At 37.5% G+C, this 27046-nt stretch overlaps 1 protein-coding gene across 2 annotated transcripts in view; it reads right to left on the bottom strand.

Moving 5' to 3' along the window:
• luzp2 (leucine zipper protein 2) overlaps positions 1-27046 on the bottom strand; it is a 157170-nt gene that overhangs the window by 19417 nt on the left and 110707 nt on the right. For both annotated transcript variants that reach the window (XM_072380007.1, XM_072380008.1), the window contains exons 6-9: positions 19478-19540; positions 6708-6770; positions 3278-3352; positions 2404-2571 (exon numbers count right to left, since the gene is read on the bottom strand). In XM_072380007.1, the coding sequence (XP_072236108.1) occupies positions 2404-2571; positions 3278-3352; positions 6708-6770; positions 19478-19540 (369 nt within the window). The remainder of the gene's footprint in view (positions 1-2403; positions 2572-3277; positions 3353-6707; positions 6771-19477; positions 19541-27046) is intronic.

The raw sequence follows: 27046 nt of genomic DNA, 5'->3' as shown, positions 1-27046 counted from the left end.
TTAGTCACGTTTCTATGTTATATTGAAACTGACTTTGATATTTGTTATTTCTGTTATTTTTGCTTTCTGTGTCCTCTACATCTGATTCAGATTTACTTGATTAGTCCACTGCTCTGTTCCCACTTTACACACCTGTTTATCATTTATTATCTGTCTGCTTTGTTTCCTCTGTTGCCGGAGTACTTTGCTTTTGAAAAAAAACCCCTCTGCACTGGATTTTACCTGGCTGTGTCCTACACCCTACCATCATTTCTATATCACATTCATCTCGTCAACAATTAATGGCACAAAAAAATGTGATCGCTTATCATTATTTTCAATGGAAACCACTGTGAGGATAGTATGTTTTTATAAGAATGAAGAGAGATGTCAGTGCTGCACTTAATGGGATCTTAATTTCTTATTTATTGATTTGTCAATGCATAAAGACACAAACAGTTCATATTCTAAAAGCTTGAAATACTGCATATTAGTACAAATCTCCTTAGGTATTAATGCTCTGATGCACCAGCCTTGGCAACAGGTGCTGAAAGCACATGCATCAGATGACATTTTGGAAGGTCAGATTATGAACAAGCAAGAAAATATCTCAAAAGATGGTTAAAAGTTGCATAGCGGAAAGTCAATACGGTTTCATATATGAGTTCTGTTTTCAAAACCACACTGAAGCATAGACATCGGAACTAGGTGTGCGGGGGGTGCGGCCGTACCACCTCCCTTCCGACCCCCCGCACCCCATCAGCCTACCTACCCACTGCATTACGCTTTAACAAATGAAAGGATCTGAATTTAAGTTAGCACCATCCGGGATGTTGTGTCCATCCTGCAAACCTTGCAGCCCCAAACCCGCTCCATGCTGTCAGAGGTGGAGAAGCTCATTAAGCTCTGTCTGGCCCTGCCCATCTGTCGCGGCATCCGAGCATTCTTTCTCAGCCTTGCGCGGGCTTAAAATATGGGCTGTGCAACACCATGACGCAGGAGGGACTAACGCATTTGGCCATTATGAATTCTCACAGTGACCTTATGGAAGAAAGCCATGTCTCATTGTCTAATTTTCATCAGTAGGTCAACCGAGAGAAGGTCCACTTTTGGAAATACATGAAAGCCCTGATTCATGAGCGCAGACTTCTTTTTTTCATTTGTGGGGAATTTTATCTGCTATGCCTGGGTATGTTAAGTATCGCTACTGAATAAACAACACATTCAAGGATACAAATTATGCTGTTATGTTCCTTAAATGGATTGATTTAGTTATCAGTTTAATTTTCTTTACAGTAACAATGCCATGTTCATCCATTCTAGTTCTTATAACTGCATGCAATTATAAAATAACCTTAAATCAAATCCTTAATCATTGATAAGTGCCCCCCCCCTTTCAGAAAATAGTTCCGACATCCATGCACTGGAGTAATTTCTCTCAATCCCTAATTCTGTTTCTGTTCAGTTTAACTCGATGTTTGCTACGGTTGATGCAACATTAATGGCTTCCATTGACTTGCGAAGCAAATCTGACGTGATCTTTAAAAAAAGCACAAAAATGTGAATCGGACATGTTTCCAAATAATCCAGGCTGCAAACAGTCACCAGAGCAAGTATAGGCTACATTCCAAGTGGTTGTGGAAGAAGTAGTTGTCCTAACTGGAAACATACATTGAAGAGCAAAACAACAACTGTGGTGGACATCCAGAAGAAGAAAATTGAAAGCGCTTTTTTTTCAGGATTTACTTTAATCTCTGGGAATATTTGGGTTATTTGTTTACTGTTTGTTGTTTCAGATGCGATTTGCAAGTTGTTTCCATTTCTTGAAATATAGATAAAGTCTTTCTCAAAACGGGCAAAAACCGTCTGAATTAAGAAAGTTTTGTTAGGTTGTTAGGTACTTGATAGGTTAGGTATTCAAACAGCTTTTTCTGATTGAAGAAAATGTGTTAGCCTGGATAACAACACTGGGAATTTGTCATGTTGAACAATGATGCAAAAATACTGTGTTTATCTATGCTTACCAGCTGCTTTAATATCATGCACTAAATGTCTTCTTGTGTTTTGTTTTGATTCCACATAGCCCTGAATAAACAGCAGTATATGATGCTGTCAAGAGTGAGAGCTGGTTGAAAAAGCTGCCTGTGGGCACTGATGCTTAAAAGGTCCAACTCCTTCCTCAGTCTGTATAAATGTTAGACATACATGCTTGTCCATGAGACATCTTAGCAGAAAACATACTGACATTTTACAATGATACATTTTGTTAGTTCAAGGACAGCAGGACCTCTTCTACAGTAGATATGCTAAACTGTACACATCTCTATACCCACTCATTAAACATGAAAAGGTTGGAACTGGAAACAACCAGGACATCTTTTTGAAAAATATTAAATCAGAATTTACCTCAGAATATTGAATTACCTTGGCATGTGGCTGCTGAAAGGTGACTCTGGAGCTGTTGATGAGCGATGAGTATCTGAACAAATGGGTGGGAGAGGTGGGAAATCTGTGACTACTGCTGGGCTGGTTATGCAGGACAGCTGAGAAGCAGATGTGAACTGTGTCCTTCAGTGCCTTCAGCTGAGAGTCCTGTCCCCAAACAAGATTACACACAGACCATTTCTGAATCCCTCCATCTCTCCTTCCATCCACATGAGAAATGTACTTAAGCATTGCAGCCAGGGGAGACCATGCTTTAAAGTGAGTGTAGAACAGCTAGAAGGCATTGTTAGCGAAGACATGAAGTGGAACTTAACAGAGCAATAAAAAAAGAGAAATATAAAAAAAATTATAATTACTTTTAATCAATAAGAACAGGCAGAATCATTGGAGTAATTATTTTACAACAGCGCTTCATGTTAATACTCCTGAGATGATTATCAAAGTTACCTGTTTTACAAATCAGCATTTTTTCTCCTAATCCAATTTCAATTAATATAACTAAGCCTGCAAATAGTATGCCAATAAACACATGCATAAATAACTCACAAAAATCTCACAAATTAAAGCCGGTGCATGTGTTCAAAGCACTGAAGCTAAACACTGTGACAACATACCCTTATTAATGAAAGAATTGCCATGAAAAACTCATTTGAGTGCTACATTTCTCCTCCCTGCTCAAATTCTACCCTAAAACAGTAATTTATGGTATCATACATGCTTTATTCATTCAGGAATTCAAAAGTGTTACTCTTTTTTATGTCTGACGTTTAAATGGGTCAGAAAAAAAAGTTCAAACCTGCTGTTCAAATACAAAAATGTCACAAAAAGAAAACGGAAATCCTTATTCAGTCACCTTATCCAGTGCTGTCTTCTCCAGTTCTTCCTTGGCTATAGTTAGCCTGTGCTCTAAGTCCAGAAGCTGCTGCCCCTGCAAAAAGACAAGACTTTTAAATCAGCCTCACTCTCATCTGCACAAACAAAGCATTCCTTCATCATCGGCTAATCTCTCCAGCACTATCGATGACAAAAAAATCTATTCCATAGAATATCGATTGTACTGCAGCTTATAATCATGTTAGTCCTTTTTAAAATCTGCATTATCACACATGTTTACAGACTGAACATTAAACCACATGCAGTCAAATACTATGTTTTGAAATGTATCATTCAACCATCCTAGTTAAGGCTACATGATATTTATCATTCTTAGACGTTGGTTCCCACAATTCTTGGAACAGCAAACTGCAGGATGCAGAACAAGATAAGTTTGTGTCACTGTATTTCAAAGCCACACTGAAAAAGATCCCCTATGCCCTTTACACAGAGGAGAAGTTACATTTTGACACTTCTAAGAGCAGACCCCTTGAAACTATCCAGCCCCATAATAAGCATAATTTCAAGAGTGTAATCCCTGGACTGAACAGCAGACAGAAAAGGGCTGTTTTCAGTAAATGAGCTGATAAATCTCCGTGTGAGTATCAACAGAGCTCGCTCTGAGATGTTCTTTATTGTAGATAAACTCTACAGGAAAGCAGAAATTGGAATAATTGGGATAATTTGCATGGAAAATGGACTTTGAGCCATGAACTTTTATTGGATGTCTTTTACTGGCCTCTCAAAATGATAAACTGTATAGGCTCACATTATGACACATTCAAGGTGATGTAACAAAACTAACAGCTGCCACAATCTCTGCAAATAATGTGCAGATCTAAAGTGTGATGAGCCTGCCTGGTGGTTTTCAGTGGGTTTATGAACTTGTGATTTGCCTCAGTGAGTTTTCTGATGTGCTCAAAAGGAATCCAATGTCTGAGGTCATGAATATCAAAGAACAGTTCTTTATTATTGGACGTAATGGCAAATCAAAATAATCACTGCAACACAGTCGTTGTCAATGTCAGGGATAGAGAAGGGTAGTGAAAAAAGATCATAGAGTTCAATTTCTCGAGACGGGGAAAACGTAGTTGAATATTTGCTTCCAAATTAATTGCAGTAATCCCCACAAGAGGTTACAAATTGTTCAAAGAATGATTCCAAATAACAGATTTTCAGTTGGATCTTTGTCCTCTTTTAGCTGCAGTAGATGTTTTTATGTATGTTTATGTTCCAGGTAAAATACAAAACGCAGCAACACAACACCTAGTTCTGAGTTTAATGTGTAGATTTGTGAATAATCATTTTCCCTGAGTCCACAGAAAAATGCAGTCCGCTACTCATTTGTCTTCAAAGGGATCTCAGCATTCTCTCTGTGCAAATGTGTGTAGCATTACAGCACAAAGCCATTACATCCATTACACATAGCATCATCAACAAATAGTCCCTTGAGGAATGCGGGCGCATGGCCACTGACCCAGAAATGCTGACGTTCAGGGTTAGCGCTTCCACGTCAAAAGCTTCATATTTCTGTGCTGAGTCCATTATAGAAGTGCAGGGTCAGTGGGGCACTGGCCATTCTGCTAGGCAAGGCACGCAACTCCATCAAGCTGTCATTTTTCTTCTTTTTTTTTTTTTTTTCAAACTTGAGGAGAATCAGCTCTTGAGTTAAATCTAAAAGTGAACTGATGGAGACGGAGAGAAGATGGGAAAGTCTTGAAAAAGCTCCTACCAAAAATACTCTCTAATAGGGAAACGCAGAGAAGTCGCTATCAATTCCCTCAATGTTTTTAATGTTATGCTTGAGAAAGTGGATAGAAACCTGCCTCTTTGTGCTATTTAGAGCTGTGACTGAGACATGATTTAGATTCAGAGTGTGCATTCATTGTTGGTTGTCTTTCAAATCTTAGGTCGAATGTAGTTATGAAAACGTATTAGCTGAGGAAAACACCTATGATACTGGTTTCTCTTGACAGCACAGATTGTTCTCATTTTGTGACTACTAAGGCTCAATGGCTGCTGAGCTGAAATAATAAGTTTTTTTGGTCTTGCTCTGTGTTGAGTCTTTTAAGGTTGCCTCTTTTTAGTGTGACATTGTGCGGCAAAATGCACTTTAATATGGTACAACAGCTGTCATAAGCAACTCAGCTGCCTGCTGGTCAAGGAGCTTTGACTGACATCCCCCCTATGAGGCTGATGATATTTACTAAGCTTGAGTAGCTCCTTGCTACTTCCTTCTCCTTGCTGGGCTTTTGATCACAGCACATGGGGAGTACAGATGGAATTTCAAGCGCAGCCAGAGGGATTGGGGGTCAGAGGGACGTGATTCTTTTCACTCTGACCTTTACAACAGGAAAAAGTAATCAGTGACGGCTATCAACCAAGAATGACTGTTTTTACAGGACAGAAAGCATGAACAAATTTGTCCCTTTCTTCTATGACTGCATTTCACTGAAGATCATGTTTTAAAGGTCCACAAGAAATGCTTGGTTGACATTGAGCAATAAAGTTGTTTTGCGTGAGAGACTGATGCAATTTAGAGACAACGATTTACGAGCAACGACACCAAGCAAACAAGTCAATATGTTTATCATTCTCAGGCTGGAAATAGAATAAAGACCAGGACATCCAGGGATAATATATTCAGCCACTGAACTAAAAACATAAAATTCAGCCTATGAAGATTGGGTCCTTTTTCCTTTACTTTTTATCAGTTTATGTATGACACAGTTTAAGAAAAATAGTTTTAAAGCATCAAAACATGGATTTAAAGAATGGCATTACAAGCCATTGTCGACTGACATTTTAACAGTGCAAACAAGGCCTGAAAGGTCAGTCCGTGTTCTGGTGAATGCCAATAAATATTACGTGCTCACTCAGATCTAAGAGCATTTAGTTCTTGCGAAACAAGGGGCAGCAGAGTATGTGTGAATGGGCACTAAAACGAGGCAGTTTCTTGTTTATCACTGGTCATGTTGTGTTTGCAGTGGATGTAAGTGAGGAGAAAACACATTTATGATGCTCTGTAGTCTGTGCCAACCATGGAAATGTAGAAAAGCATTGTGTCATATGGTGTCTTGAAAATTTCCACATATGACCTAGCGTATAATTCTGTTTCAGCTTTATCTACTGCTGTCCACATCATTTATCCATGACCTTGGATGACTGAAAAGGATGGGGTGCATCTCACAGAGGAGAAAACAGGGGACAAGACTTCTAAGTATGTGTTTAAAGTGCTGGCCAAGTGACTTTGCAGGCTTCTGCCTTGCTGGAGGCGACTTTGTAATTGCAGGCTGAATTAACTAGAGCACCGTCTGTGATGGGACCATCCTTTCAAGGTGGCCAGAACTTGTTGTTTACCCCTTGGTCTGGTGCTACTATAACACCACCCACCTTAAGTGTGAGCTTACCTTAAAAATTAAATCCTTTTTCCCGTACCGCAGTTCTTTCAGTTGAGCCTGGATTTTTTTGGACTGCAAGGAAAAGATAAGGAAATAAGTGTCAGCTTATTTAAATAGTGAAATTGGTTTTAGATCATGTAGCAGGATTTCGCCAGCTACAGCTGAAGACTCCTTTGTGAGAATTCCCTGGGAAAAGCTCTGGCTTAAAGGAAGGCCCTACAGAGAGGAAGAAAATATCAAATCTCCCCTTCACTGAACTGTATAGTCCACACAATGATGCAGTTATGCACTGGCTTCTTGCCCACAGTCTAAGCTTGAATTCTCACTACAGACATTACTGCTGCCACCACCACACACATGCAGGTTCGTAGGCTATGATGGGCTCTGGCCCATCGGTAAGCAGCACGCACAAACAGAGCAGTTCTTCACTGCCGCCCCAAAGCATACACAGTGTCCAGCTCTGCCTGACATCATCTCTGCTGTTCCACATCAGTGGGCACATCCAACACAGAGGCTGTCTCCTCAATCGCTTGACACCCGGCCATCGTCAAAGCTGCTCATGATGTGAGCACAAACACTGAAAGCCTCCACATGGAACTCAACAGGCTTTCAGATGGTCTTTCTGAAAGCTGAAAGATTTTTTGTGGAGTTTTTGGACTACATGCATTGTGAAGCTTTACAAAGCTGGAGCTGGATGGTATGCAAATAATGCTTTGAGTCAGTATGAACCCCAAAGAAGCCGAAGCTTTGAGATGAAGGACAAACGCAAGATTGCAGATTTTCTTTCTGTGTATCTTATCTACCCAATCAGTGACTTCTTTTTGTCTCATTTTCTATACTTAGACCAGGCAGTTAAATTGTGACATATGGCCTAATCTCCAACAAACAAATCATTCGCAGTGGTGTGGGACAAGAACACTTAACAAGGTTTTGTGTACTTGACAAGCACCTGTGCCTTTTTATGAGATTCTTTATCTTGTGATTCTGTCTCAGGACACCCATCTCTGTCTTGTGTAACTGGATTTAAAAAAGTAAAAAAACATTGAAAGGTTAAATTAACTTAGAGCAGACTTTAATGCTCCAACTCACAGACGGCAAAGAATATGATTGTTAAATTTATTTTCTAGTGACAAAGGTCATGAAATAAACTGTTAAGGAATAAATCTTACATTCATAAGTTAAGTGGAGCTTTTCATAACCTAATTTCCAATTGAATAGCTCATTCTCTATTATGAGGCTACTCAGTAATATTAACTTAGAAATGCACGTCTGAATATGCAGAGCTGTCTGACTTGGTCTTTATTTGGGAAATAGTGAGCTACAGTGATGAGCAGAATCACTGCAGACTATTTCTCTTGTTATCCCTGATGATTCAGATCCCACATGGATTGGAGCCTGTTTTTCAAACAGTTAAAAACAACAAAATACAGATACACTGTATTTTATATGCTTAACGTCTTTTAACATTCTCCTCCAAACTTTTCAGAGGACTCATAAAATATGTCACTCTGAGTTATCATCCTTGAGAGGAGGATGACAGAGCTGTTGCATTTCGGCAGTGTGTCCCAAGGACAGACATGGTGAGATTTGCACAGTATGCCCTTGTAACTTATGCTCTGCAAGGTTTATTATTTATCTATGGTTAATAACAGGATCAGACAAATGGAGAATGCTACAGTCTTGGATTTAGATTTGATTTGGTTGTTTGGTTTAATGTAGTGGGACTGTTTTGTAATTTTTTTTTTGTCTAATACCAACTGTCCAACTGCAGGTGACAACTGTCAGTAGTTCCAGTACTCTGCAGCTGTATTATACCTTAAGTTAATGAAAAACAATTCCTTGTAGGGTGAGACTGAGGACAGAGCAAGCTGTAAATACAAAACAGGCTTAGTACCTTGACACGCCTTGACAAAAAAGTAATACAGCATGGTCACGGTTGCATTACAAATGTTGAATATCAATTTATTTGTGTGCAAGTTCTTGAGAAAAATATTTTGAACTCTAACATTCTCAGTTTTTTTTAAAGCTGAGCAGGACGAGGTTTATGAGAGACTGTAGGAGCTCTGGCGAATGTAGTAAAGCTGCACACCGTAAACAAAACAATGAGCTGAAAGAAGTTGAAATGGTCTACGAGGTTCGAAACCTGACAGCCTTGGGATACGTTACCATCTCAAAGTTTACAGTCACATACTGTGATACTACCTTGTATTGCACTTATGGACAAATGAGTATAATGTTTTCTGGTAAGACTGGGCTGCTATCTTGCAGAAATCAGAGACATTACTTTTTCAATATGACAAAAAAAGGAGATCTGTAAAAACTATTTTAAGTATACAATTACCGTAAATGGCAAAAAGAAACATATTGGTTTCCCTCCACCACCTTACATAAAGACCACAATAACTAAAATCCAATCCTTTATTTAGAGCAGAACAACAGGAAAGTGTTTTTTTTTTAGCTCTTAATGAAACTTCCACTCTTCCTGACTGGCTGTTTGTCTCTGGTTCTTCAGTTCTTTCCAAATGTTCAGTTGAATTAAGATACAAATTAACAGCAGAGCACATGTTTTCTCCTCAACTATGCTTGAGTATGTTTCAGGTCTTTTTCCTGATGGAAGACATGTGATGTGACTAAAACAGAACTCCTACCCCGGACAGCAGGTTTCACAACATTGCTAGCCTAAATAATCACTGGGCAAGTTTAACTATTTATCAATATTTCATTCATCTCAATTAAGCATTTAAATGTACATTTAGGAACATCTGCCAAAAACAAATACACTGGGCTCTGCACAGTCTCAAGGCACCTCACAGAGACACACCACAGCGACCCTCTAACATAACTAAGCTTCTTCATTCACAGAGGGAATTGTGGTCTTTACTTTAAAAGCTTCACTTCTTTTTTCCTTTGTGAAAATAGAACTGATGTGGCTCACCAAAAAAATATGATTTATTTTCATCTGTCTAAAGTACATTCTCCCAGAAGCATTGTGACTTGTCAACATGTATTTTAGTAAACTCCAGTTGGGCTCTTTAATACTTCTTTTTCAAAAGTGGGGTCTTGCTGGTTCCTCTTCTTTGCAGCCCACTTCCATTCAGAAAGAAACAGACAGTTGTTCTGATCTTGGAGAGCAACTCCAATCCTTCTTTTGAGATTTTTCTTGGTTGTTTAAAAGATTGAAAGCTAAAGTAAAGAAATAAAAGCATAAACATGACAAAATAGACATAACTAAAATATTGAATCTCAAGTGATCAAGCACATAGCTAATGGGAATCAAACACTCAACACAGTAATTAAATCTCAAGAAAACATAAACATAATCAAATAGCCACACAAAACTGTAAATGCTGCTTACAAGTACACACACATGCAGAGAAATAACCACCTAACTGGAAGAACAGGAAAGTTTTAAATTCAACCATTCAAACTCTGACTCTTTGATCAAGCCATTGAGCGTCTATGGATATTTTTCTACTTTGCTTTTAGGCTGCCTCACAGTTACGAACAAATGTCTAAAAAAATATATCAGCATCCTTGGTCACAGAGCTTTTATTTCCTGATTATTTCCTTCCATATTTTTAAAAACTATGATGATATATTTCAGGTACAAGGGTGGAGTATCACTAATTTACAGTAAATTTAAATTGTGAATTGCTCACTGTTAGAATTAGTTGAATGTATTTGTTGTGAGTGAGCTCTTTTTTTCTCATCAAACTGCAGCCAAACAACTCTGCAAAATGATAAAAAACTGTTTCAATTAACTGTAATTTAATGAGCCATGAGATAGACCCGAAGGCCTGTCCAGGGTGTACTCTGCCTCTAAGTTGACGGCAGCTGGGAAAAGCTCTCGCCCCCAGTGACCCTAAACAGGATGAAGCGAGTATGGAAAATGAATAAATGAAATAAGGAATTAATGTAATTTCATAAAACAATAGCTGCTGTATTCCCAGGTCATGTGTGTTAATTAAACTTGTACCAAAGAGCAGACATCTCATCTCCTTTCTTCTGAAGACAAGCTGCAACCAACATAAGGTGGAGCTATCCTACTTCATCCTGCAAGGATATTAAGACTCTTTTTCCATATTTGTAGACTTTGAAAATCATTATCAAATACATGCATGCAGCTTTTTTTGTTAATTTATTGAACTAAGGCAGGGAAGTCCACATTCGGTCCTCAAGGGTTGCTGTCCTGCAGGCTTTAGATGTTTCCCTGCTTCAGCACACCTAATCCAGATCAATGCATTATTAGCAGGCTTGTGCAGAACGTAACAATCTTTTGAAGAGATCCATTTCATCTGAATCAGGTGTGTTGGAGCAGAGAAACATCTAAAACCTGCAGGATAGTGGCCCTCGAGGACCGACTTTGGACATCCCTGAACTAAGGCCTTGATTTAGCACAAATGGATACATTCTTGAAGAATCTATGAGGATAAAGACCCTGTGAGGTTTACTGGTCATTTAGTTGATAATAAACTAAACTACAGACCTAACAGTGCTTTTGGTAACATCTTGCATGTTCCCTGTAGACACATTAATTGACACTGTTCGGTCTGTAGTTGTGTCAGCATGCTTATGTCTAAATTTACATTTATCCTCTCTCCAATCTCTCTTGCTGAAACAAAAACATTTTTTTTACCTGTGACTCTTTTAAACATGTATGCACAGAGCACATCTGCTGTGCAAGCACTGACTGTGACTGTTATTTATTGACAACTCAACATTAAAACAGATACAAACAGATAAAGATGTGACATAACCCTAACGGATGCTGATAGGTACACAACAGTGTCAAACCATTCTCAGTATGCATTTGTATGTGCAAGCGCAGCAGGAGAACAGCAGTGTCAGAGACCTTTAAAATCTATTTGTAAAGTGTGAAGGATTCATTGAAATATGCTAGCTAAGGCAGTGCGGTGACTGGCTGCTGGCCAAAAAAAAGGACTGACTTAACTATAAATTCTATTTGAATCATTTCACTCTCAGTAATCTGATTATTAAACATGAATAGTGAATGAGTAGATCAGCATAGTAATGCACTTACTTTATTTAAAGATTCTGCCCTTGCATGTTCCCTGTAGACACATTAATTGTATTGCAGGATATATCAGTGATGTTGGGAACGCACATCTTGCAAAACAACTTTTATCAAAGCTGCCAGACATCAAACAAACTGTATGTTGGAACAGCTTTGATTCTGATTTCAGGCCTTCTAATGTTACATGACATTTAAAGCCATCATATATCATCTCTCTGCTGCCTCTTGGCATTATAAAAAAACTGTAATTTTGTTCAAACATATAATAAAAATATTGACTTGTCATCACTATTAGCTGATAAAGGCTTCAAAAGGAAAATTGGTATTAGCCACAAGTATTGGCTCATTAAATCAAATTTGACTTGGTTGTGGCTAAGTTCAGAATTGTGGTTAAGAGAGGATCATTCAAGCCTGTTAAAGTAGGATGAAGTTACCTGACGATCATATCTGTATCTACACAAGATCTTCCTCAAAATCAGTCTGAATCAGTCAGTTATTGTCAAAAATGCAGCATCGTCCATCCTCACTTTGGGTAAATTAATTTGTGCTCAAAAACACTGTTTTGTGTTTTCCAGCTCAGACAGCTGTGTTTTACAGATGTACTATCTTTGTACAAGTCTCTGTCTCCGACACTCACATGTACACATCCAAAGTTTATTAATAACTGCTCGGACCATTTATTAAAATAAGGGATGCTTTGTGAGTAAAGACAAGACCGATCTGTTTCGCAGCTCATTAACTGCCCTAAAAAACAAGATGATAATGGAATGCAGCTCCATTCAAAAAGCCCTGAAGAATTAATTACATGAGGACATTCACCTTGAAGTACATCATTACAGGAAATCCTCCCAAATCCAGTATGTTATAGTTTATCTGCATACATAAGGTTTAGGCTACTAGATCTTTCCATTAAATACTAATGCAAGAATGAAATGTACTTTCAGTGATAACAGAGCTGAAATACTGAAGTGCAAAAACATCCTTCATCAAAATCATCATCGGGACTGTGCAGCACAACCATAAATTTGACAGAGAAGGAAATGGATGATAAATTTATGCAGATAAGAAACAGATTAAACAGCATCTCTAATGTCATTTATCTCCCTCCTTTACCAAACGGTCATAACTTTGACACTCACTCAAGTTTTCTGAGCTATCAGATGTTTCAGCTGATTACATCAGTGTCACTCTGAAAGGTCGCATGATATTTATACAACAAATTGGATTAAAAGCAAAAGCGCCAACATAAAGCCAGTAGCATTAGCTTCAACCTGGAAGTTTTCTTTTCAGTTTCAGTGGAAACCTGAACTATGGAGTGTTTTGTGAAAGATGAACTGGTCAAAAACAAATCTGACTCAGGTCTGTTGCTGCCTTTTCTAGTGACCTTCCCATTCCCATTGTGTTTGAACATCAACAATTCCTCTACTATGAGTCATAAAAGAAACAGGAGCTGAAAATGACTTTGATTGATTTAGCCAGGAAATATTTCTCGGTTTACTTCAATAATTCTGAATAGTTTACACATTTTCTTATGAAAACAATGACACATCCATTATTTCTCTGAGCCTGAGGCACATTGAATAACATTTTAGAGATAAAATGGTTTTCGGAGATGAGAAAAGGAAATAAATTCTCATTGCTACACTAAACCTTACACAAGTAACGTAATATATTAGTAAGTGTCAAGAGAAGTGATGCAGTGATTGGGAAACTCTGGGCTATGACAATACCAGTGTTAACAGTACTTTGACTAATGACCAACTGTGACAACAGATTATATCTCTTGTTGTTTTTTGTAAAACCAGGACTTACCAGATAAATAACCTATTGGTCAGTAAAGTCAACTGCAGTCAACATGCTGAATATCAGATGATACAGAGGTTAGGCCGTATCATTTCAAAGGCAGTAACTACACTGAACAGACTGCCCTCATCTTTATGGTACCAAAGTGTTTTCCAACACAAAAAGATGTTAGTCAGACAGAACTAAGCAGGTTGAAAATGTCATGGTTTTGGGAAGCTGTGCTAATGTTACTGTTAGACTTAGGAGAAAAAAAATTCCTTCAGGGCAAAATCGAAAGCGTATTAAGAGTAATGTACCTGAAGTTTTCCTCATGACTTCACCTACAAAACTTTGGTAAAGCTAAAGAGAAAGGGTGCATCAAAAAATGTGTGTTGTTCTTACTAAGCATTCACACTTTTTGTTGACAAGGGAATTAATTGTATTTTTCATTGATATTCCTTTCATTTTCATGTTTTATCCAGATTCTCCACTTTTCTCAGGAGTTAAGCCAACTTAAGAGTTTCACAGTAAGTGAGGACACAGGATCAGTTCATGCACATTACAGTAACAGCAAACTTTACATTGTTGTCTTTTAGCTGAGTGGATTTCACAACATCAGACGGATTAAGGGCACAAAGCTTGATCCTCCACCTCACAGCAAAAGCCAAACATAGTCTAAATCAGCTTTGTTGAAGCGATTATCACACCAAATGAAATGGATTCCAATTTAGTGTACAGAAATTCTAAAGCTAGTTTTCTCAAGAGGAAAAGGCACATCAAACACAAAGTCAGGCCTCGATTTATTTTCAGTCTTAAAATACATTGTTGGCAACAAATGGAACATGTTATCATAAGGTACTGTACAAACAAGCAAAAAAAAGATCTGTCATTGACATGACTAAAGAGTTCTGACTAAAGATTTAAGGAACCTATTTTGTTCTTTTTGTAATTAATCTCTGATATAGGCCACTCAGTGCTTTGATAAAGGAGTAAATGTCCTTATTCTGTGTGGGTATACGTCTTCATGACTTCTAGCAAACACAATGAAAAGGCAACAATGCTTACAAAAGGTCAACAAAAACTATTGTTTTCATAGTTTTAAAGTGGGATAATGTCTGTTAGAGTCAGAGTTCAAAATCTGAACAGATGTTATGTTTGAGTCAAATAACAAAGTTTATGGTCTGAGTCAGCCAAATTTTCTTTCTTTACTTCGTCTTTAGTTCGTCACTGCTCCAAAGGACAAACTTGCAATAGAATAATGTTGATGGCAATCGCATTGTGCAACTGTTTCCCAGCCTCAGAGTCAATCTCTTTTATGTCACTCTACGGTAATTATAGTGTGATTACAGGTTCAGTCTGTAACCTTTCCTCCTTAAACATAAATAACTTTCTGGGATGAAAGCAAGGGCAATGAACAATTCCCTCTTACTATTTACTTCAAAATCTTCAGTCCAAGAAGGAAATTGAAGACAGTGACCTCCATCTACCTCTGTCCAGGAAAAGTCTAGAATATATTTGCTCCCACAAGATCTTGAAGTCCATCTCCCTTGATAACTGTTCTTTAGAGGTAATGTTATAAGGCACAGAGCACAGCTCAGTAGCATACTGAGGATGAGACATTACTCTAACTATAAGCACAAAGTCAATTAAACACATTTGATGACTACTTTAATCATTTCCTTTGCTGTTGCTGGAAGAATTCTGGCCCAGTATACTGTAGAGTGACCCACACTTTCAATCAAGACCTATTCATCGCCTTTTTACTCTTTCCAGCCCTTGAAGTGTTCCAATCAGACGGGCTGCCTAGTAAAATAATCATGGCATCATAGTCTCAAGGTTTGAATATGCTATGATGGGTTGGGTAAGCTTAGCTGGCAGCATGTCAGGAATGTTCAGCTGGAAGACGTTTAGAAAGAAAGAGTCAGTCAATTTTCCATGGGAATGCAGGAGTAACCAAAGTGTTGGAGAAGACTTCGGGGTAGATGCAAACCCCCTCAACATCAAAAGCTCCCAAACACGAAATTATCTGTGTGAACATTGCAGCTGTGTATTCATGTAACGTTCAGAACTCAGATTAATCAATCATTACTAATGCTCTTCAAGCAAAGGTGATTATCGTAGTTAATCTACTTCTAATATCAATGCATAAACTCAGTTTAGTGTTAAGAATCTGAAGCAGCCACTAATTGATTAAGACCTAATACATTATAACAGCCTTGCAATAAATCCCATTCTCACAAATATTAAAATGTTCAGCTTTTGTTGAAATTGTCTTGCAGAGAAGAAGATTTCCATCAAAACAACCCTTATAACAATCAGAAATTAATTTAGATTTAGTGGTATGGCTTTATTCTGAGATCTCCCTGCCTTTTCACAAGCTTTTAAGGAATAATTGCAGCAGCAAATATCCTTAGGTTAGAGCTATTTTTTTTCAGTCCATTTTTCACTGCATTTCTCACACTTACAAGCTGCTTCTGTGACACAGGTCCTGTTGACCCGATCTGAATCCAGTGCAGCCCTTTCGTGTGAATTTTGTGAAATGCACTACTTATGGTACAAAATGCAGTGTCGATTAAGAGTTAGAACTGTCAACATTCACAAAATTAAGTCTACTGACAATCTAGCATAATACCAACATAAAGCTACATTTTTAAGGTATACTGACAGTAAAACAACACCTAACATTATCCATACTTCCTCTCACGAAAACACATCAACACAAGAAAAAATGGTTCTTCAGTGTCAAATAGTGTAACACATTACATCATAGAAGCTAGTAGTAATGTTGATAAACTGTAATAACCATCTGCTGTTTGAAAAGAAGAACAAGGTGTGTAACACATAACTGAACAAGTGGAAACAACTCCTAAACCTTTGTGTCGCTTGTTAAGAACCGAGTTGATGTCACTACAGTTGACCCAGCTGCTTATTTACTGACAGCTCAGTCCTGTCTGTGGAAATGTTAAAACTGCTCTCTACCGCAAGATTTGCATCGGGTCACAAGCAATCTCATTCCCAATGCAGCATATTACTTTAGGGTACAGATCAGAACACCATCGGTGACAAGACACTAAAAAGGAGGAGCTGGGGTGGAGGTTGGTGGAGGCAAGCTAAAGCAATTTAAATGGTGCACTTTGTTTGAGATCTACAAATTGAATGTGTGAAGGGGAATCAGTTGATGTACTGGTCTGTTGGTAGACTTAAACTTTGTGGCTGGCCTTTTTTAAGCGTGCCTCTGTGCCAGAATATCACTTTTAATGGCATTTCCTCTCCGGTGTTGATTGTCTAACACGTTCGTAAGGTTCTGTAGAAAGTCAGGCAGGATGCTATAGGATGTTGGTTTTTCCCACCAACACCAGCATAAGCCTGCACAGATTTAGTTTTTTATTATTTAGGGAATCCGATTAGTTTTGCAGGATTTGAGTTTAGGGGAGGAGCCTTAATCCCATAGTGTGGCTCATCCGAGACCTCCGTCCTGTTTTCTTTATTTGGTCGGGGTCCCTATCTCCCTTTCATGATGCGTTTGGGTTCTGTAAGTGTTTTGTATCAAACTTTTTTCAAACTGTTGCCACTTCCTGCTGATTTTTTTTTTTTAATGTAATAGTTTGTCTGAGCCAACATTAGATTATTTTAGTCTGTAACACCTGAACTAACAGGAGGTTGTAGCTTTTGGAACAGTTGCTATTATATTATACAGACATGTTTTGCTTTTATTTAGCCTGCTGTTATTGAAAAACTGTAAATTTGAGCAAAATAATTTGAGAACATACTGATTGGACATTGTGATCCGGTGGTTAACAATTTTGGGCCTTCTAGAGTACAGTTTTCATGTTCCCCAATGTATTTATTTATTTATTTATTTACTTACATTTTCCAAATATATGGATTTAATTCTAGATTGAATGTGATCGTGACTGTTAAAGCTATGTTGTCTTTCAGTGCTACCCAGTAACACACCAGCATCAACAGGAATAACTGGGTTTCATGTAGCTAATGCATAAATTAATGTTCAGTTTTTTTAAGAATAAAAATGATGAAATTATTAATAATAAGTGGGACAAAATGATCAGTTTCAATACTGATACCCTGCAAGCCTGCATAATTGCTCATGTAGACTGGAAAATGCACTATTAGTCACATTAAAAAAACCTTGTTAATACCATCAGGAGCACTGATCAAACAAGCTTCAGCTGTCTTTGTGGAGGTCTAGCCAGGGGTCTTTTCATAGAGAAATCTCCATCCCTGGACCAAGGTTGTCATCTATCAAACTGTCTGCATCACAACCCTACACCAAGCTGTAAAATTCTAAAGTTATTCCACATATGATAGAGAAGCAGCCAGGAGGTTACCAACTGAACGACTGCTAAACTATAAAGCTCACGATTACACAGCATATACTGCACTGAGCTGAGCATGTCATCAGGATGCCCGCCAGACCCACTGCCTTGTAAGAACCTTCATGGCTGAATTATAGCATGAGCTTTGGTCAGAGAGAGGTAAAAGTAGCAGTTAAAAGCTCAATAAGGATGCAGACCTGGTAGACAGTGCTGATTGTAGCAACTAGAAGCAGAATAGAAGCAGAAAAATGGGGAAAGTAACAACAAAAATGACACAGATGAAATGCACTCCAAGGTGCTCTTAGTACAACCACAGTCCCTGAGATTTTGCTTCATTGCCATCAAAAGGCTGGCTGTTAGGGACATGTCACTTTGAAATTAACTGGACGACAAAACCATGTAAGTTTGTGTGCTTGTCTGTAGTCAACAAGTCTTTCACCATATGCAGTTAACATCAAGAGCTTTAAAATTCTAACTTGAACTAATAAGCTAAATGATAATGAATTACCTTGTACAGTAAAACTTTCTTATTCTGCCAAGTGTAAAAAAAAGAATCACATCGAAAAGTCCTAAATTTATCAAACTTTCAAATACATAGAATTAGAATCAGAGAAGTTAGGTTACATGGCTATGATTAGAGCATTTTACGCCAAAACAAGACAGGCGCAGTCTTCAGAAAAAAGTTGCAGGTGCCAATGCGTAGCCAAGAAAATTAAGATTTGTCAAGTTCTCTATATTATTTCAAAACAACCCATTGTAAATCGCCTACAGGTGGCACAAATTACAAACAACTGTCAATTTGCCACCCTACAAATTTATCCCAAGAGGGAACAGTTTGATGCACAAACAACCCTGGAATTTCATTACAGGATCTGCAAATGCATCTTGCAGCTGCTGGTGTCAAACAGAGTAATACTGCTCATATTTATCCTGCATGGAAGGCGTATCAGGAAAAAGCTTTTGCTCATTTGCTGGAAATCTGCTGTTTGTTCAGTTTGTTTTGGAACAATGTTCTATGGGTGGATTCATCAAAATCAGAATTGTTTGACCGTGTTAACAGTAAAAATGGTTGGTTAAGACCAATGACATTTTATGGGAAGAACAGAACAACTGTTACACATGGTGGTGGATAGGTTTGAGGTTGCTTTGATGCTGAAGGAACTGTACAACATACAGTCATTCATTCAAAATTGGATTTTCTTTCAAATCAAAGATAGATATAATTGAACAAGGAATCCCAACTAATCAACCATTGACTAAATCTTTTCGAGATGTTGTAGAGGCACCTCAAACAGACAATGAAAATGTTTTGTAAATTATTAAATTTTGCATGTATGACCGACCAAAAATAACTTCTATTGAACTTTTGTTCAATAAATGACAGGACTGGAAAAACTGGAAAAAAAGGATAAAAAGTCAGTGCCTTTCTCATATGTACATTATTTCTTCACACAGCTGAAAATAATCAAATTTCAGATATTACAATCTTTAGATTTTGTTAACACTGCTTGTTCACAAGAAAAAAAGGATTGTTGCCATATTGTATCAGTTGAACTTATTTAGCAAATAGCAAACAATTAATTATAAATGTGGTATAACAGAATGCACTAATTGAAAATCCTTACCTCTTCAGCATAGGCATCACACAGTTTGTTTCCCGAAAGCAGCTTATTTTTCAAGCTCTTGTTCTGAAAAAGAAAGAAAAAAAGATTGACTTGTGTTTGGCATACGCTGTGCTTTATGTTCCCTTTGCATTCTTTTTTCTTTGTAAAAAGCCTGATTGACTCAGCATGCCTTTTCTCCAGCAGCAAAATTGGCACCATAAGAGCTGTGGCAAGTGCTTGGTTGCTTATCAATTTCAGACTCAGGAGCAGTCAAATGTGTCTTGTCTGAGGGTCCACTCAGGCCTCTTAAAAGACAGAAATATGGTAAATTCCTGGACAAAAGAGCTTTAATTGTGAAAAATTTGAATAAGTTGACAGGCAGCAAGAGAAGATATGTCAAAGTATGAGTCACAGGAACTCATTGTTTGTTAAGATTCTTGCTGCTGTTTTAAAAATGATTTTGAAGTAAGAAAGTGTTTTTTAGCTACATACAATGTGTTTCATGAATCTAAATTAAATTTATTAAAAGCAATATGATCACTTTCATATCAACATAAAATGTGAAATTTCTTTTTTTGTTTCCTTTATAGTTCGATCCCCACTCAGGGCCTTTCTGTGTGGAGTTTGCATGTTCTATCCGTGTATGCGTGGGTTCTCTCTGGGTACTCCGGCTTCCTCCCACCATCCAAAAACATGCATGTTTGGTTAATTGGTGGCTCTAAATTGTCCCTTGGAGTGAGTGTGAGTGTGTGTGTGGTTGTTTGTCTCGTTTGACTCTGTGTGGCCCTGTGATGGACTGGCGACCTGTCCAGGGTGTACACACCTCTCGCCCGATGACCGCTGGGATCCAGCCCCCCCGCGACCCAACATTTGAAATAAGTGGGTTGTACAATATGTAAAAAGAAATAAAAAATTCTGAAGGACTGAAATCCCGTCTTTTGGACATATCTAATCTCTTGTTCAGAATCATAGTTAACTGAGGCATTCATTTTTAGACAAGCAAAATCAATCAATCAATCAAACTGAAAAGGCTGAATTTTATGTCAATTGGGATGTTTTCATGAAAATACTGCAATAAATGCAACTCAGGTAGTTCTGAAACATGTTGATTTCTATCGTATTTGTAAGATCACAAAGTGAGTGAGGACTTTGCAGAAACATAAGGAGATCTGACCTGTTTGTTGCCCCACAGGCTTTCTCCCATACACGACACCACTAGGATCTTTTTCTCTGGAGTTAATCAGAGTAAATTCACTCCCTATTGTTTAAAATGAAGTCTCCAAATGACAGAGTGTTTGTTAAGACAGAAGAGAATGAGGCCTGAAAGTGATAACAGCATTTGCAAGGAAGTGAATTTCCCTTCATAATTGGCAATGATCTATTATCTTGAGTGCTCCTAAAGCAACTTATTGCTCAACACATCCAGATCTCGAGATAAGCCTATATCACAGTATAATAAAGTATGACAGAAGCTTCACTAAAGCCTAAGGTTATTGAAAAGTAGTACAGATAGTTTCTATTGTGATTTAAACTGGAACGATAACATCAAAAAAGTAAAGCGGTGCAGAAAAGAACACTACTCGGTAAAATCATTCTAATGCAGCAGTAAGTAGAATTAGTCTGATGTTACTCATAGACAATACATATAAATTTTGAGTAAATTTTTTGTAGAAACCACAGTCTGCTGTTGACTTGTATGTGGTAAATGCTTGTTATTTCACTTGCTGTTACCTTATCTAGCGATTCTCTATGGTTTCATCAGCAACAAACTATCCTGCCATGTTAAGTATTGAAATATGGAGCACATCCAAGTGTGGTACATCATCTCGGTTTGTGGGATGGCGGACCAGAGATAACAATGATGTGCAGTCCCACAGAAAGGTGGACATCTGGTCATTCTACCTGAGGAGCATAGCAATGGTCTTGAACATCCGCTGTCTGCAAACACAATATTTTTAATGTCTATCTATTGACATGTTCAGACAATGTCGTGGAGGAAAGAGTAGTCAAACTCGTCATGGTCAGCCTCTTATGGGGAATTTATTGAACAGACCATCACCGAGACATATACATTCAGTGTGTACGTGGCCCAAGCGTTTGCTGTCTGAGAACTCTACTGCATCTTTGTCATTGTCTAGGCAGGTGTCAAGACATAATATGTGGATCAATCAGTGTCCAGGCACAATATGTGGAGCAGTGTCAAGGCTCTGCTCTCCCACAACAATTCTATGAAAATGATTTCTTACAATTTTTGCAAATATTTCTTTTGTATGTGCTGGGAATCGTGGCCAATAAAGGTGATTCTGGTAACAAAACCAAACATGCATTTTCACACCACATATAAAATATATGTGGATGGTGCACAGATTTATTTAATGACGCAATTGAAAGGCAAAATTAAGATAATCAACAGAATAAGATTGTCTGATCACACACTGGGAAATGTGCCGCTTAATAGTAACCATTATTTACTCATCGAACTATAACTATAGATCATTGTTTATTCCCTAAAGTACACTTGGCTCATTATTGCATTATAATTATCTAAAAAAAAGAAACACTTCAAACATTTTTCTGAGACAGCAAAAAGCTACACTTGTGTTTAACTTTCCGTAATCCATAACCCTGTGCATTGTACGTACTTTCAAACACATACAGTACATGCACATTAAGGTAATGAACTGCGATAGCAGCTGTTTTGTAATTCAGTGAGGCAAAACTGGCCAAGAATCAAATCCAAACTAATCCCCTACACAGGGACCATCATTTGAGGACATGTGGAACTAGCAGGCATCATAAGGTGTGACATAGCTTAACCCCAGGACATACTCAAGAGTGAAAATAAGATGTATATCAGGCAGGGTATATGTCACAGTGTATTATGCAAAAATGAAACACACAGAGCTGCATATGTCATAACGTGTTACTCTTACAGCGCTGTCCTATGGACGAGCATATTTTTCCATCAATATGTTGATCATATTTTATACATATAACAATGCAAATGCAAGCATATCAGCCCAGTTCAGTTTCACCCAGGGTCTTTATTTTCTTTGAACATTGTGATGTCCTATTGTGGCGATAAATCACAAAAAAGGAATGAAAGATTTACATTCTTTTGGATACTCCCTTAACATGCTTTATTTTTCATAATTGCACACGATTTTTGGTTTTGGAGGTAATACACAGCAAATAGTAAAATTGGCTTAAAAACAGTTGGAACAGCCAGAAACAGCAAATATACGCAGTTGCTTACACTCAAATGTCATCTGTGAAAAACTCCCATCTGAGAGAACTCACCAGTTATTTTCACACATTATAAAGTGCTGATATGCTGACTGTGCCAGAGTGTTGATATTTACTGTTCATCTAGGTCAGCTTTCACACTATCCAACACCATCAGTGTTGGTTCATTTTATGCTAAGTGAGAAGTGTGTTAGAAAAAAACTCTTTTTGAAGCATGCTTTTTATTTCAACTCAGTCAACTTGTTATCCCACTTATACTATGCCGTGTGAAAGTCACATTCATAAACAAAACAAAAAAAACGGTGTCGTCTATGTATAAGGCACACAACCCAAACGAGCCAAAAAAGTATAAAACCTTGAGTGTGAACATTTTCATTTTCAACTGTTTGATTCTCACTGACTATGGCATGCACATTGGTTGACACCTCTTACAAGAGCTAAAATAGGCACTGTTGTCACAACATGTTTTAGCTTAAAAGGTCAAAAAGATTAATGGTAATGATAAAAAAATTAAAATTAAAAAAAGACAAAGTGTGTCTTTTGCATCAGTGCATTCATGGCTTGCCTGTTATGAAAAATAATAACTTAAAGACTGATTATTCATGTCGGCTTGAACCAGATTCTGGTGTACCCTGGCACACAAGTGGCCAAATTCTTCTACCGATATAAACAAGGGATGCCTAAAACACTCACCACTCCATCCTGCATGAAATAAAGGGATGGTTTTCTCTGGCTATGAGATGCAATAAACACAAACTATGTGCTATTTATAAAGACTTTACTGGAAAGCTAAGATTGTGTTTTGTGGCTAAATTGATTCTTCTGCTCACATCTTATTCTTCCTTCTTTTAAACTATAAATAGAAGGAAGAACCCTAATCCACACAGTAAAAATACATTACCTGATAACCCTTGGTCAGCTTAAATTCATGGTGACAAGTTATTTGCCAGTGCCTGTTTTATATTAATATATTCATTTGCATATCATATCACACATCTACATGAATATTAATGTATTCACGTGCTATTTTGTTTTGTATCATTTTCTTGATTTTTACAACTGATATTGTATGTTACTTTTACCATGTCGTTTAATACTATTGTATATAATTCCCATATGTTACTCCATGTCATTGAAAATGAGGGCCAGTTCCCACTAATCTTTGAATTTGAATTATTTAAGTTGAAGAAACTGCAAATAGCTGAAAAGGCTGAATTTTATGTCAATGGGGATGTTTTCATGAAAACACTGCAATAAATGTAACTCAGGTAGTTCTGAAACATGTTGATTTCTATCATATTTGCCAGATCACAAAGTGAGTGAGGACTTTGCAGAAACATAAGGAGATCTGACCTGTTTGTTGCCCAACAGAGATGACTGCGATGTAAGCGTTGAACCCATTTCTACACAGGGCAAGAAAGTGAGAAGGTTGGTGAGATGTAATCTCAAGGGGCCACACCAGCCTCATGTGAAGACACACTGCAATATCAGGCATGGACTGACCCACTTAGAGCTTCCCATTTGTGACTTTTTCTGTTATTGTGAAGGATGGGTCCGACTAGAAACTAGTTACTCTCCTATTCTTTGGTGTACTGCTTGTGAAAAAGTAAATTTACATACCTTTTGAATCATAATAACTCATACACTCGCTCAAAATAGATTGGTGGACTGACAGCTGGAGGGGTGGCAGTACACCTCCTTGCCATTGCCAAGGTGCCCTCAAGCAAGGCACCGTACCCCATTGCTCCCTGCTGTTGCTGTGATTGGCTGCCCACCGCTTCAGTGTCTGGCATCTGTCTCTATGAGTGTGTGACCCTGTGCATGTGCGTTCAGCAGGTGCCATGCTGGATGGGTCAAATGTGGAAAGTAATTTTGTTGTTAATCTCTTAATCTTACAGCTTCTCAGGCCTGAAAACAATCTGACCATTGACTGTCTTACAGCCATTGACTGAATTACATAAGACTTTCCAAGTTTCATAGATTTTTTTCAGTTTGTAAGAATGTAGGAAATCCTGACCATCTTTGATGGTTTACATCTTTTTGAATTATATTTTATATACTTAAACACAAAGATGTCGTTCCTGCTCTCTTAACTTCTCAAACATGATCAAAGACTTCACCCGTGAGCCAGAGGGCTTTCCATTCATATTTCTCATGTGGCTATGATTAGATCAAAAATTTAATTTTAATTTTCAAAATTATGAACTGTAAAATATCCAATTGGCAGTACAAGTATTAGAATTTATAATGCTCAAAAGCCTTAAAAACATCAGAAACTCAAAATGCTTAACTTGCTTCCTATGTCTGAGCTCTGCTTTTCCATTATGTAAACTAAAAGTTTTGAGATTTCCCCTTGGTAAAAGTTTCTGTACCCCAACACAAAAAAACTAAACAATCTGACTCTAGATAATCCCCCACTGTGAGATGCACAAAAAAATTATTAATGTAAAAATTATTTTTTTTTTAAATCAGAAACAGCAGCTGCTCAAGTTAAACAATGTGAGTTCTAACATGATGGAAATTAAAAAGGCAATCAAAAAAGGGGTCTAGAGATCAAGCAGAATAGAGCAGAAATAAAAACTGGCTCATTGTACAATGTCAGATCAGCAATGAAAACAATAATGAATGATTAGAAGGAGTTAATTCGTGGGGGACCTTAACATATAAATTATGTATTTAATCAGCTGTTGCCGTACTCCATTCAATTCAACTGATTTTTCCCTCTCCTTGCTTTCCAGTTTCTTATAAGCTGAAAAGTGATGTATATATCAAAATAAAAACAGATTTCAGCCTGTTTGACAGACTCTGTTAGATTTTAATGAACAGATTCAATACCATAACAACCAATTACAATATCTGTCAGTGCTGTCTCATAGACTCTCATGAAAAAGAAAAAAAAAATTGACATGCAAGAAAACTGAGCTAATGCTACACAAGAAGCAACAGTATGAAGATGATGAACCCATCTAGTATAAATTACTGGCATTGAATTTCAGAGTAAACAAGCCATTAAATATGGCACATCTCAGAAGACATATGCAGCTTCACTCAAACCCAACTTGGCTGTTTGTTAAGGTTTCCTGAGGTTAAAGATTGTGCATAAATAAAAATGCTTTGTTGTCCATTGTTTTGTCTTATGCAAGTAATGTGCAGCCTGTATTAAAAGCTTAAAATCTGGTGGTTTCCTTATACTTGTCTTCCTTTTTAGTCATACTTGATAATGTCCTAAAAAAAGCGCAATAAATAGGTGGAAGGATCTGAGGTAATTGTAGTTGTCAGTCAGGATGCACCACGGCTTAATTATTTTGCATTAAATTGTGCGTTGATGAAAACATTGCCCAGATCCTCATTTGGCCTGACCATATATGTAAGTCAGTTTTTCTTTAGACATATTGCCTCTCTGTACAGTTCATCAAATTGCTGATGAGTTGTGGTATGAGACATGGGAGAAGGCTTCTGGCCATTCAAAGAAACCAAAAAATATGAATTCTATTAAGCTTCTCAGAGAAGATGTTGACTATTGCTGTTTAAAATTCGAGCTGAAATATGCCATGTGAAGTAGTGTGAATTGTGCGAGTATGCAAATTACAATCAGCATAATAATAGAGCTGATGCCCATCCCTGAACTAACCCACAGATCTGAGCCCAAACATTCCTTGTCACTAACGTCGTTGCAATTTCTTGTATTTGTTCAAGATGAATTAAAATCGGCTCCAACGATCAGACAAGTCATATTAAATTATAACAGTAAAGCAGCTAACATTGCAAGTGAATTATCTTAGTGATTAATTCAAGTGTTATAAGTTTTGGATATGAAGAATATCCAAACAAATTCACATTAGTTCCACTGCTTAAATTAAACCTAGATCTGCATGATGGGTCTGGAACATTGCGATCTAGTCTTTGAGCTCAAGTGTTGTGGAAGGAAAAAAAAACTAATAGTTCTTACTGATGGTGGCTGAACTTTCATACTAAACAATGTGACTATCTGGTCTCAATTGACAACAAGGGCGATTCAATAAAACATGCATGTAAATAATTAGTGAATTTGCTATTACAAATTCATTATTTTTTCAACCATTTATCATCACAGTAGCTGACCTCATGATGCACAGCGGTTAACATAAGGACACTAAGATTATAAATAAAGAGTTTACCTAAAAAGCTAACTAAAAGTAAATACTAAGTAACAAACTGCTCTGAATGTGTGCAAGAAAAAAAAACAAAACATGCAACGACAGTCCAAAGCATGGCAGGCAAATGGTACCGGTAATGGTTCAAAACAGACATGTTATCTGGTAGGTACAACAGATATTACAGTTGATACACATGAACCTGGCATAT

This window comes from Leuresthes tenuis, unplaced genomic scaffold (assembly GCF_036924035.1).
Source record: "Leuresthes tenuis unplaced genomic scaffold, fLeuTen1.0.hap1 SCAF_2, whole genome shotgun sequence".
NCBI lineage: Eukaryota > Metazoa > Chordata > Actinopteri > Atheriniformes > Atherinopsidae > Leuresthes > Leuresthes tenuis.
The sequence above is the reverse complement of the archived record's forward strand: the minus strand, read 5'-3'. Positions and strand labels throughout refer to the sequence as shown.